This window comes from Triplophysa dalaica, chromosome 9, assembly GCF_015846415.1.
Source record: "Triplophysa dalaica isolate WHDGS20190420 chromosome 9, ASM1584641v1, whole genome shotgun sequence".
Lineage (NCBI taxonomy): Eukaryota > Metazoa > Chordata > Actinopteri > Cypriniformes > Nemacheilidae > Triplophysa > Triplophysa dalaica.
Window position 1 is genome coordinate 9,975,954 of NC_079550.1, and position 13,676 is coordinate 9,989,629.

General features: G+C 40.4%; 1 protein-coding gene across 2 annotated transcripts; it reads right to left on the reverse strand.

Moving 5' to 3' along the window:
* Positions 1-983: 983 nt before the first annotated feature.
* hnf1ba (HNF1 homeobox Ba) lies at positions 984-13,417 on the reverse strand. 2 transcript variants are annotated; one of them, XM_056757529.1, is made up of 9 exons: positions 12,452-13,408; positions 10,270-10,469; positions 9,631-9,901; positions 9,309-9,544; positions 5,806-5,966; positions 4,853-4,979; positions 4,595-4,774; positions 4,388-4,503; positions 984-2,570 (listed from the first exon to the last, which is right to left on the reverse strand). In XM_056757529.1, the coding sequence occupies exons 1-9, from the start codon at positions 12,820-12,822 to the stop codon at positions 2,550-2,552; spliced, it is 1,683 nt and encodes a 560-aa protein (XP_056613507.1). In that variant the 5' UTR covers positions 12,823-13,408; the 3' UTR covers positions 984-2,549. The 2 variants fall into 2 exon arrangements, with proteins under 2 accessions (XP_056613507.1, XP_056613506.1); XM_056757528.1 differs by having other exon boundaries at positions 4,595-4,979; positions 12,452-13,417.
* Between the last annotated feature and the right edge of the window lie 259 nt (positions 13,418-13,676).

The window sequence follows — 13,676 nt, forward strand, 5'->3', positions numbered from 1 at the left end:
CAAACATGCAACCCCCTTCCTCTCTCACACAAAGATATCAAATGCCTACAGAAATTTAAAATAAAGTACATAAGTAATATGGACTATGTATATTGTGTTTTTAGGAGTCTGACAGCCCCTGAACACCATCCTCCACTGTCTAGAGAACACATGCGTTCTGCTAAATCTGATGCAGGGAAGAAAATCTCACAGGTTGTAATGATGATGAAGATGAGGTTATTTTGATAAAAATATCCCTTAAATTGCATGATAAAATCTGTGTTGTGAATAAAGCTAATCAATTAAAATTACTTTTAAAAAGTATATGTAGTTTGATCACTGCAGAAGTTCTGTGTTATAAAGGTTTACATATTAAATTTCAGACAACAATACCATTACCAAGCACACCAACCCTCACACACATGTAATGAAACACACAGTGTACTTTCTGTATGAGGTTTCAGTAAATCAGATAACTTACACAAATAATGCTTGTGGGATGAAGGAGGGGCTGCAGGGGAAATGAAAACCATAAGGAAAAATACGTAAAAATAGGGCATGTAGGCTACTGTATTAATATGAAGAAATTTACCGTACTCATTTTTACAATTGTATTTTAGAATTAGTGGAAATATTCGTAAAATAAAAAAAAGTACTGGAAATTTTCTGACAGCAATGTATTTTTTTTACAATGTCCATATAAGGCAAAACAACATTGCAAAACTCAGATATATCATTTTATGAATGGATATATCATAAAATATGGTATATTATCTTGTAAGTAATATTACACATGACCTAATTTTCTCCACTATACTCCTCTATCTACACCATGATGAACAGGGCTTTTCACACCTAACCCCTTAATTCCACATCAACCCTAGGTTGACATAATCTTTATTTGTCAAACCTGTAATTTTGAGAAATCCTTCCCTGGAGAACCACAGCTCAATTTCTAGTGTGAAAAGCCTTCATAAAATAAACCAGAGAAAACAAACACGCCATTCATTTTAATCTTGAAGAAAAACTTTACTTTTTTCTGTAAGGCATAAATAGTGATTAAAAGATTGATTTCATTCTATACAAAAATAATACAATGCGGATAGAATCACATTTTGAATAAATCCAGCAGAAAACAGCACTGTAATCACAGTTCGAGTGGCAGTGGGTTCATAGTCAACATTACACCATTAAAACACAGAAGTGACCTTTTGAAAAGTATTCAACTCTCAGATGGGACTAAAAATTGTTTCTTCGGTTTTTCGAAAAGACGATTTAAGTTGACACACAGTTTAAATTTCATGGATGTACATATAAAAATGCACAGAAAACAAGGCGAGTTGTGTGAGCAGGTAAAACAACATCCTATCACATTTCCCAACTGATAATATAAGTAATGCTGCCACAACACACCATTTCAACAGGATGCTGTGTTCTATTGCACTACATAGTCCTAACATCCCATGACAATGAAGGCTAAATTGTAGGCCAATATTTAGATTACAACAGCAAGTCATTATTCACCACCATTTCTACAAAGGGTGAATGAGGAACGAGTTATCTGTTTCCCTGATCGACCGTCTCTCTTAGTTAATCGATATAACCTAGCTAAAGGTTTGGTCATACCATGAAATTTCACCATCTAAATGCTGGCACAGAAAAGCCGTTCTTTTTAAATCTGTCTAATAAAAAAGTCACTGAGAGAGATATATCTATACACTCAGCTATATTCTCTCACTTTGTTGCATTTAAGGTTTGTTTCTTCAGTTAAGTTTCAGTGTCAAAATATAACCGCAAATCTAAACTGCGTTCTCCGACACATTGCATAGTCCTACATTTCCAAAGATTGTCACATCCTGAATCACAGTTTACATTTTTTCAACAAGACAAATTGTGAAAACAACAAATGTGGACTTTCAAATATGTACATCCTTCAGACAAAAGAAATAATAATGATATAATAATCGTTTCTATTTACATCCAACTGTACAGAACGTTGTCTATACACTATGGAAGACTCCTTTATAAACCCCATGGTTGCATCATCTGCTGATTGTCATTGAATCCACTGTTCAATTAGAAGGTTTTCACCAAGCACATTCAGAAAAACACCAACTTGTGTTGTGGTCCTGTCCGAGGAACTGTCCGAGGAAAACAACCTTGAATTCGTTGGGCTTTTCCATCGCAGCGCTCTTGAGTTTTTGGAGCTTAATTTAACCACGTTATTTCCTATCCATTTGTTCTTCAAAGACCTTTTTGGGAATGTTTTTTTTCCATTACGATGGGAAATAAAATACTGTCACTGTAGTTTGAGCATTAAATGGCATCATTCCTTGTTGATCAAAGGACCAAAGTCTTCACACTTGACGATTGAACAAAACAACCTGTCAGTCTGGTTCTTGGTGTTCTCGCAGCACAGATAACTCCCACCTCAGTCCATAGTTTATTGACTAACACATCGTCCAGTGCCCCGTTAGTGCGTATTATGGGTTGCCATAGATACGGGTGTGATGAGGGGGAATGGAAAGGATGCGCTCCTGTTGCTAGGCATCGGGAAGTCATGCACAAGCTCACCAGGCCTGTAGTGGACACTGCAAAAAAATAAAAGAAGAAACGGTGAAATGGGTGAATGCACAGATTGGGATTTTCTAAGGCGCGAAAAGAATTATCATCTCCAGACCACAACCACACCTGACCAAATATATCCCTCATCTTCCTTTCCATAATCCCCTTGCTTTTCCCTCAATTGATACCGGCCTTTTTGTACTGTTTGCGCTTTTCGTCCTTTTCCTTTTTTTTGGAGAGCGGGAGGCAGGTGACCCTGTGGTGACCCGCTGGCCGACAAACAGCCTCACCTGATAAAGGTGCCGAGCAGCTGTTCAGACTATACTCATTAGATGTAGGTCTCTGAGTGGAGTAGTTTTTGTGGTTGGGGTGGGTGGGATACCTTGGCAAACAGGAGGGCTATAAAGCCAGAACGTAGTTTGTAATGTCCCCCATCGCCCACGACTGCACCGCCCAGTCCAAATACAATGCGCTGATAAGAGCCTGGGAGAGCTTGAAATTGCTCTTTTAGGATGGGGGGTGAGGAATCACATACCTGAGATAGCTAAATGCATTCAACTGAACCATTGTAAGGTTAAATTGAATGCAGAGTTTTAACAACGGTTAACAAGTAAAATGTTTGAGACGTATTCAAACTATTCAGAATCACAGAAAAAAATGATGAGAGGTTTATTATATAAGTGAAACGCATGCTGGCAGGATGTTCAAGCCACCAGGTCTGATCTTTAAGTAATGCGGCAGCGTGGGAAATTGGGCGTGCGAAAGCAGTGACTGCACACTGCATTTCAGGCTAGAGTGGTCACAGAGCGCAGGGGAAGGAGGAAGAGGTGTAATTACTGGACACACTCCCGTCCCCGACTGGAGAGCCGAAAGAGCACGAAGGCTTTGATTAACAGTGAGGATCATTTCCTGACCTCAGATGAGAACGCAAATGAGATCTGTGTAATGTCTCAATTCATCTGGAGAGCAATGAGGAGAAATGGAGCAAATGGAGATATTAAGTTAGGCCTCCTACTATTCTTATTGCATGACAATAACTGTCCGTTATTTTTCCTGAGGAATTTTAAAAGAAAGGTAAAGAGAGAAAAAGAAAGAAAGAAAGAAAGAAAGGTTTCATCAATCAGGTCTTGCTCAGGCTGGGATCACGGGTGACTGATTGGTCAGGCTCTTCAAAGGAAATAGGAATTCTGAGGAGTTTCCACATGTTTGCTCGCCTCATTGCTTCAGATGTGCAACAAACCCAGCTACACAAAAGACTTAAGCGAGTTTCCACGTAGATTCTTTTATATTCTTTCCTAGCATAGAATTAAATTTTTCAAACCTGTATGACTTTTTCCAGCAGAACAAAAATGGATGATATTTTGAAGAACGTTGGTAGCCAAACATCAATGGCCACCATTGACTTTCATTGTATGGACCCCAAACCACTGAAACTTTTCTCAAAATATATTCTTTTTTGTTCCACAGAAGAAAGAAGTTGGGTTGAACTATCAATGTTTTTAATTTGACTGATTAAACATTTCTATACCATTTGGATTTACATTCAAATGACTTGTAAAGTTGGACTTTAACTTATAAACTTCAGTTCAATAGCTGCCTTACATTTTTACGCAGATTTGTTTTTTTAAAGATTTGTGAACCATATCATGAACATGTTGGTCATTACAATCTGTGATTATCACATGCATGGCTTAATATCTCCAGAAGAGGGTTAAACCATTTGTTTCTCAAATGATTCCCGGTTGTAAATGCACACAAAAGATAAAAGATATCAAAGTAAGCTTTTTTGGTGAATCCATCTGATTCTAGTTTCTTTCTGTGTTAGGGGTTGTTGGTGACTGACCTGTTTGCTGGAGGACATTGAGCTCAGGGTACTGAGGCTGTTAGCGTCTGTAACCAACATGGGGGGAAATCTAGACGAATGTGAATACTGGGGCGGCTCCTGCTTGTGTGTGTACACTTTAAAAAAAAAACACACAAATAGGTCACATCTCATGATCCCGGATCACAGATTATAATTACTGATCTTCAACAAATGAGATAAACTGACTGTGTGAGTGTGAGACGGATGCCATGAAGGGCTGCTGGGACATGTGGCTGGGCGACTGTTGCATGAGCTGTTGATGTGGGCTGTTCAGCTGCTGCGAGAACTGCATGGGCTGCAGCGCTGCCAGGCTGCCTGTTATACTGTTGATGACGGGTACCGTCTGCCCCTGCGATGTGTTCAAACCTGGATGCAAGAATAATGAGATTGAGAGAAAGAAACAGACAAACAAAACCAAGAACGATGGCATAGCGGAAAACTCACTCTGTGCGATGGCCATGACCCCCGAGAGGGGCATTATGAGGTTGGAGGTCTGATGGTGCATGTGGTGGGATGCGTGGATGTTGGTGAGGGTGCTGACAGGAGGAAGACCTCCACCGGATACAGAGATCTAAGAAGAAAACAAAGCACTTAGTATACCTACAGATCAAAATACACCCATTCGGTGCATTGTGGAAATGAGTGTCTAACTGGTCCATTCAATAAAATGTCTAGGATTCCTCCGTCTCGACTGTACTCTTATCTTAAGAAGGTATCGGAGCATTGAGAGACACACAGAGGGTTTATTTGAATAAGTTGAGATGAGAGGAGGCCATGCTCAGACAACCGTCTGACGGCTCAGATAAGCCAACGTCGTACCCCCTTCCTCCTGCGTCGACTTCCATCCTTCAACTGACAGAAACGCACCATAAAGCCATGATAAATTCACCCTATGGCGCGAGCTAGCCGCGTCAGACTAACGCCTGAAAAAATTAATGCACAGAAAATTGGCCCGAAACAAAAGGTACACGGAGATCTCGCCCAACTCAAACATTGATATTTAGATAGGGCAGGGGGAGGTGAAAAAAAGCTGATTTAACTTCATTGAACGCCGTTGTTACTCAACTGACATTGAACAAGCACAACTCCACCCGTCTTCCTCCCTCGACGGGGCATTTAATCAATACAAACATAATGTTTCTTTGTCAGGTTTGTTGGCACAGCCATGGCCGTGCCCCTTTCTCACTACCAGCGTTTGCTAACGTCAGCCCTGCGGCGTGCCTCAGGCCAAGGCCTGCAGTCTGCCTCTTGTTTTAGTGCCGGGAAGTACAATGCTGTGTTTGTCAGACCGCTCGCTGGGTAAAGGTAGTATCTATCAGGCTCCGCTTTGTGTTTCTGTGTCAAGAGCTGACACTGTGTTATCTTATCAAGGTCCAGGAGTGCCCATGTGTGCTTACCATCTTGGCGTCAGGTGACAGGAGGCTATGGCTGGGGTCCAGGGCCCCCGGAGAGACCTGCTGCAACAGTGACTGGCTGGTCGCCATTACGCTGCCGCTATGGTGATTGATCGTCGTGGAAGAACTGACTTCGCCGGAAGCCTGTTGGCTGTACCTGACACCTGTGGTTGGAAATGAGAAAGCAAATGGTTAAATCATGAACTCTGATATTTAAAGTTATTTCCCAGACCGCCTCTAAAGCTATGTCGAGTCTGTATCTGTTGGCCGCAGACAGGTTAAGACAGAACAAATAAACAGGGGCCCCTGCACCTGTGATATGGGCCCCAGCGCTGTCAAGGCCATCTCGATGTCTACATGAAGTCTAGCAACTGTGCTACATTGACGGCCGACTGGTTGAAATAAAGTTTTATGTGTGAATTTTGCTCTGACAATCTTAAGTTTCAAGTCTAGACCTTGTTTGCCGGGACTCCTAACCTGTCAGCTGCAGGAATGCAGCATGTTTCCTCTTTATTGGATGTTTGCCAATTCCAATCTTCTCTGATATGAACAAGGTAAACATTACTCAATTAACGCTAATGTCAGACATGGTTTTTAAGCTGGGCTCTCTCTCCTCCCATCAAATATTATATTTTCATGCCGAGCAAAATTAAGTCATGGTTAAATAAAACATGCCTTATTTGTAATTGTCTCTTTCTTTTAGGTTTTCCATAGAAATCTGTCACTTACAACATGCAGAACCAGACAAACTGCTGAGTGACTGAAGAAATGCAAAATGGTCTATAGCTTCGCCACAAAAGCAGTCCCCCTTAATTATATTACGGAAAGCAATTGATCTCTCTGCCGTGTTTCAATGCACAGGGGAACACAGCAGACACAACTTTGTCCCCAGATGCACACCGCAGCATTGCCAGCTCTCCAAGGCGTCTTGTAAACACCAGGACGGGACAATAAAGCACTCCATCGAACCTACGACTTGCTTGCCACACAATGGAGGAGCAACCATAAACAGTCTTTACTTTACAGCCGTGCACCCACTAAAAGTGTCAGATGGAGAACGGGCTATTGTCTGATCTCGTCAGGCATTCACTAGGGCTGCGGGGATCTCCTCTCACGTTTATCATTCAGGTCTGCACTGTCTGGGCCATGCCGATCAGCAGGAGGGTTCGGTTTCTTAGGGAACCAGGAACTGAAATACAACCTCTTAGAACACATTATAAAAGCGATGAGAATTGTGAAATAAGCATTTGTGTAAACGGATCCTTAATTAAACGAAAAAGCAATGTTTATCTATTTTAAAATAATGCATTTATTTATTGCCTTCATGTGGAATCATCCCCTAGGAATCTAAGCCATGACCTTGCTGTTGCTAGCAAGACACATAACATTGTGTTATGTTCTTATTAGGCTAGTGAATGACCCGTGTTAATTTTCATTTTTTTATCGACCTTTATCACCTTGTGGAGTAAAATTTTTACTTTCAGTGAGGGGCTGTTCCAAGAATGTAAAAAAATGTAAAGTCGTTTTTCAAAATGTCTGTACATTTATAATATGTGGAGAAATTTACAACGTGAGGATTAAAATATTGTCAGATTATTCAGACTGTTTCTGAATTACTCAAAATTGTGTTTTGGGGATAGCTAATATAAAAACTTAAAAACAAGGAAAAACTTATTGACCACGAAACTTCATAGCTAAAAAGGCAAAGGGCGGTAGGAAGCTCTTAAGGGGAGTGGTAGCAGTAGACTTCCGCAGGTTTAAAGGGTTCAGCTCTCCCTGGGACACATGTAATATCAAAGCCTCGCTCCTCATCCCCAGGCAGTGCCCATTATAGCATTGCCGCATATGAGAGGCCTCCTGGGTCTAAGCAGGACGTACACAGCCTTTAAGACCTTCTGTGGCCTGCAATAGACCAAGCAAGGACAGTTGAACTTCCGTGTCCTCTACCTTCTTACTGTTGGGAGGGGGACCCTTTAAAGAAATTCCTTAAAATCATGACGTGCACTAAATTATCTGATTGGTGTTGTCCAACATAGTCTGAGGAATTAGAAGCAAAGAACATTTTGGAAAGGGTTTGCTTACCCAGCAACATCATAATACAAACACAAGATCACAGGCAGCCCCCAAAAGCACATATCAGCTGACCTTCCAGCAGTGGCACACCGGCCCGTGTGTTATCAACAGGCCAAACCAGAATCAATAAAAACTAGACTCTTTCTCTGATGTGACCTGCTCACGACCCCTTCAGCAAAACCAGAGTATCACGTAACTTCTGAAAGGGGAGGGTTAGACCAGGAATCACCCTCCATACCTCGAGCAGAAGCTCATCAGTCCTGTCCGGCGGTAAAGAGCCAATACCTCTGCGGACAGCTCCTGCTGTTCCGCTCAGAGCCCAGCCTCAGCCTCTCTACCCCAGACCATAAAGGTGAGAGGGGCTTGGTTGTACCCCTCCCCCTGGACCAGCAGAGATAAATGAACCCCGGTTACAGTCACTACAGTCTTCTAATATGCCGCAGACAAAAGGTTCCCCTGCCGAGGGAGGGTAAAGAGAGCAGGGAAGAGGGGAGTCCCTTATCAAAGGCTCGGGAGATGTAGTAGCCAGGGAATTTAATTGTCAATTAAGCATGCATAATACAGGCCGTGTCCTGGCAACGCGATGAGAGGACCTGCTGTGCTATTCTTGTCAGACACCAAAAAACAGCTGATGCTGCTGGCGGGGACACCTTGTAAGCCCCTTGACTAGAAGCACAGAGATTGCTTTAACCCCCATCTCCTTCAAAGACCTGCAGCTTCCCATCCTAACCAACTTCCGCACACAACCTGAGGTCATTGATTGGTCAGGTGTGCAGAGGGAACCACCACTTGCAAACATACAAGCCACTCATCGGCGCGCCGTATTTACACACAGAAAAGCAACACACCCATGACAAGAGCACTCCAGCGCTCCGGTGCTCAAACATGAAAGAGCAACAATAGGTAATAAGCCCGAGTCAGAGCGTGTTCCTTTTAGTGCCCAAGTCTTGCCATATCAAACTAAGTCAATAAATCCTCCTGGAAATACAATTCGTGAGATAACACCGGCCTGCAGTAAACTGTGTTGACCCTACAGGTGTAAGTCTCGAGAGCTGGCCTTGTGCTCGCCTGACCCACGGCTGACCCTAAACCCCGTCCAAGGGTGGCTGGTCTTTGTGCCTCAGTCTTGCATGCTGACTTCAGTGAAGCTGAGATTGCAGGTACAATGCAGATTGTTCTCGGTGTGTTTTCAAAGCTGGGAATAACAATGCCATTTGCTCACTCTGTCACTCTCATTGATCACTAGCCTTCGCTCTCTGCTGTCTCCCTGATCTCATCAACTACGTCATCTGCTTCTTCTTCTTCAGCTAAGGGAATGGTGATGATGACCTTTGTGCTAACTATCCGGACCAAAGAGAATTGGCTGCATTGTATGTTTATCATTGTTAAACATTCAAATAATAGACACAAGCTTGAAATAAATGTGTTCGTACCTTGCATTTTGCTTGTTGGGGAGTTACTGGTTTGCGGGTGATGAGGAGAACCGTGAGAGAGGAGGGAGTTAAGACTGTGCGTCGGTCCGGTGTAGGCATCCATAGCCAACTTCTGCCTAAACGCTTCTTCTTTTCTCCTGTTGGCAAACCAGTTGTAGACTCGCACCTCTGTAACCAGGTTGGAGCCGAGACCTTGAGCTTTGGATGGAGATACTCCTCTCTGGATGCACTCAGCCCTGAACGTGGTCAAGAGAAATATTGTCAGTCAGATACACATATATGTATAGCTACAGAAACGCTGCTTTTACTTTATTCTCCTTACCGGTTACATTCCTCCACCAGTGCCTCTCTCTCCTCTTTGCTGGGATTCTTTTGTCTTTCATAAGCGTGGTAGAGGATCTGTTGGGACGCAGGACCCCATTTGAAACGGTTGCGCCTGAGCTTCTTGCAAGCAGGTTCAAGGCTAGCATCTTCTTGTGCCTGCACCATACTTGGCGTGGACTGACTATACTCAGAGAAGAACAGTAGCACTTGATCCTGACTGCCTTTGTCGGACATGTTGCCACCGGAGCCTTGTGTGGCCTGGTTGAATTCTGAAACATAAGAGAGGGATTTTAGTGTTTGAAGCAATTCATATGCTATAGGAGAAAGTTACTTGTGATTTTAATAATAGTTTACCTGTGAATATTATTATAGTGTGACAACACATACATTCAAAATGAATAATGAAATTATGAATAAATTGATAAAGTTTTCAAGTAAGAAGTTGCATTTTAAAATAAATTGTTCGTTTTAATAAATTAGAAAATGTATTTGTGCTCCTATGCCATTTCATCAGCTGTCCAGTAGGGAAAACACTGAGTCAGGGCAAAGGCACATTATTCAAGAGTAGAGGGGAAGCCTGTCACGAAATAAATAAGTCACACAAAACATGCAGCAAGAAACACAAATATTAACTTACGTAGCAAAATCTCGCGCTGCTTCCTGACGTACCAGGTGTAGAGTGCCGCGCGCTTCTGCGTTTTCATAGGCGTGCCTTTATTCAGGTGCTGCGACAGGTGCGATTGGTTGAGGCCCGTCACATCCACCACCTCGCGCTGCGGTATATTGTGCTGCTGCATGTAGCCTTTGATCATTCGGGCGGCGCGCCAAGGGTCCTCGCTGTAAATAAGGGGATTAAAAACACTCTTCTTAAACAGCCGATTTATAACAAAAATATTATTTGAATCTAAATCTGAAATGTACTTTTATATTTGTAACAGTGATTGTACACTCTGCTTTTTCCCGCACCTTTCTATAAGGTATACGTTGAAACCCGTGTAAGCGCGTGCAATTGTTTCTAGGTCTAATAAACAATCGTTAATCAGTGAAGTGAATGGGTTGTAAATACTTCCAAAGGTTAAAGACTTCATTGGGTGCGCAATTCAATTACTGTGATTTAATTACAAAAGGACAAGCTAAGGACAACTGATTGTCTTTAACACAGCTGTATAATATTCAGCAATGACAGTGTAAAGCCATGAAAATGTTATAGTTTAATTACTCTTATATGTTTTTGTATATTTAGGCATTTCTCTCTTTAATGGGGAACGTCTGAAATAAAAACGGCTGAAACGAACAATTTAATTAACCAATACAATCTCATTAAAGCTTTTAAAATGTTCACACTATGCCTTTGTTAAATAAAATAAAGCATGTGTTACCTCAAAATAAGGTTGATAACGTATTTATTTGGCCTCTTTCTATAATGGACTTTACTTTATTTGGCCTACAGTAAAGCATCAACAGATTATGGACGCTTTGCCCAAAGATCGCCGACCGACAAAATTTATATTCAGAAAAAATCTTAATTCGGTTTAGAAAAACTGCATAAACAATTTAAGAAAAAACAAATAAGCCTATGGATAAATCGAAAAGATTAACGTAAAGAAGAAACGTAGGCAATTGAAATAGTTAGAAATAGAGAAATAAATATTCCGTTACACAAAAAACGAATTTGCTTTTATCGCAATTGCCTATATGTTTAAATATTTCAAGTGATAACAATTAGATTTTAATTTAAAATATGTCGACAGAGCATTTTCGAATCGCGTATTCTAGTTTCCAGCGTATTCTGTCAGCCTGTTTTAAGATGCATTAAAAGTTTCTTACCACGGCCATTTCGGATGAAACTCACACTGCACAGGACTTATTGTTGAAATCTGTCCAGACTGTGTGATTTGGAGACTGACAAAACATAAGGCTGTACGCGAACTTGGTTTATAACTTTCGACAATGAATAACTAGATCTCCATTCACGCTAATCATTCGTCACTGTGTGTCTTTCAGTTGATGATTTATAGGATAAAATTAATAACTCAACTCCACGTGCTTTAGTTTTGATTTTGAGCTTTATTTTGAGACGCTGATTTTATAGTAAGAGTTTTAGAAATAAATAATTTCTCGTTTATTCTATATAATTTGTGTAATATTGAAATACACTTTAATTGAAAGCCATTTTATAATACCAATAACAGTTTTTTTATTTTGTAAAAGAAATAATATAAATAAAATTAAAATGATTGCTATATTTTTATAGGCAGCTTAACATAAATGTTAAATTATTTTATATACTAAGTCAATAGACTTTAAATTTTAGAAAACACTGCGCGCTTTATTTTCTTTCGAGAGAGCATAGGTGGTTAATAATAAATAGATCTTCTTTAGTTGATGTATCTCTAAGCTAAAGAAATATCACAGGTAGATAATTAGTAACTAGAATGTGAAAAGAGGAAACACTGGCGCGTGGATTTAAATTTGTAAACACTTGTCAGTATCTATTTAGGAAAAAATCTAAAAATCATTTTCTTTCAACGATTTTACGCAGAACTATTTAAGTTTAATAATTGTCAAGCGAGCTTGACACTAAAAGCACATTTGTAAGTTATATGTTTCTGTTAAGATAGGCTACAAAACTTTGCTTAGTTTTGAAATTTATAAATTACAGTCATAAGTCTTTTAATATAGGTTAATTTAATTTAATTTAACCTAGCTTTTATTTTCCAACAGGCCTTTACTTTGTATCAGTATAATGTCAGTTCTACTGTCACTTTAATTGAATATAATTTTTGAGATAATTATATATACAAATCAAGCAAACTTACGCCAAAATTCGTTCGATTTCTGCCCTCTGCTCTGCTGCCTCCTCTGTATTTTGAGACTGAAGCTCTTTCAGTATTGCCGGTGTATCGTAATCATCCCCGTCCTCCGAGCCCTCGTCCCCCGATAACTTTCCTTTACTGTGTCCATTGGTCAGCGTGTGAAAAACCGGCTTTGAATCCGTATCACTCCCATTGAGTTTGGAACTGGAGGGAGACATCTGAAGACTATCCAGTTTAACTCCATAACCGCTCGGGCTTGGATCCAGGTCCTCCAAAGCTTGAAGAAGCACATCTTTGGTAACTCCGGAGTCCAATAAGGCGCTCAAAAGCTCTTGCTGCAAAGAAGTTAACTTGGAAACCATTTTTGCAAACATCTAAATGTGTACGTAAGGAGGTACAGTGGGAAATACAGTATGTCAAATTCCCCCTCCTCACGCCTCCAAAGAGTTTCTCTGAAGACACCTGCTTCCAGAAGTTAGGCCACTTCCCTGTCGGACTGAATGATATAACTTGCCATGATGCTTCAAGAGGGCAGGCAATAAAAAATATGGTAATGAGTGGGCGGCTGCTGAAGGCCTTTATGCAAATGAGCAACCAGTCCGAGGCCACATTGACTGACGCTCAGGTACAGCGTGTTTACACACTGGAGCTGCATGTTTTTATTTGCCTCTGTTATCAGCACAACTTTCGAGAACTTTGGACTTTGGGGCCTTTTTTGCATGGCTGTAATAATAATAATAATAATATTGTTAAAGCATAAAAAGTTTAAATAAGAATTTCGTTAAGAATCATTTTGACGTTAACAGAAGTCACTAAATTTTAAGTTGCTGACACGATCCATAAAATAGTCTGATCTCAATCAATACATTTTCACATCTTATATAGAATTGATTATATATGAAGAGTTTGGTTGCAACGTGATATAAGTCCGTCTTAAGAAAATACTTTTAATTATGTCATCATGTTTTTATTGTGTTTTATTTTGTTAGTTAGATGTATTTCTTGAGTTATTATTGCTTAAACCAAAACACGGAGTTCTTATTTTGGAACCAAACTCTTCATATTAAGTTGGTTAAGTATGTATATATACACCAAACATTAAAAGCCTTAAAGGAACGTCATTATGAACGTGATTGTGATAAATGTATTCACTGCAAATGTGCAAAAGCTTTGATTGAAGGTAGAGTCACGTAACGTTTTACATTTCACAAATAAGATACAAACCCCT

Coding starts and splice junctions, on each gene's coding strand:
- hnf1ba (XM_056757528.1), bottom strand. CDS start 12,822: ATGTTTGCAAAAATGGTTTCCAAGTTAACTTCTTTGCAGCAAGAGCTT. Junction 9,545..9,630: donor CTGGTGGAGGAATGTAACCG/GTAAGGAGAATA, acceptor GACCACGTTCAG/GGCTGAGTGCATCCAGAGAG. Junction 5,967..9,308: donor CCCAACAAGCAAAATGCAAG/GTACGAACACAT, acceptor TTCCAACCACAG/GTGTCAGGTACAGCCAACAG.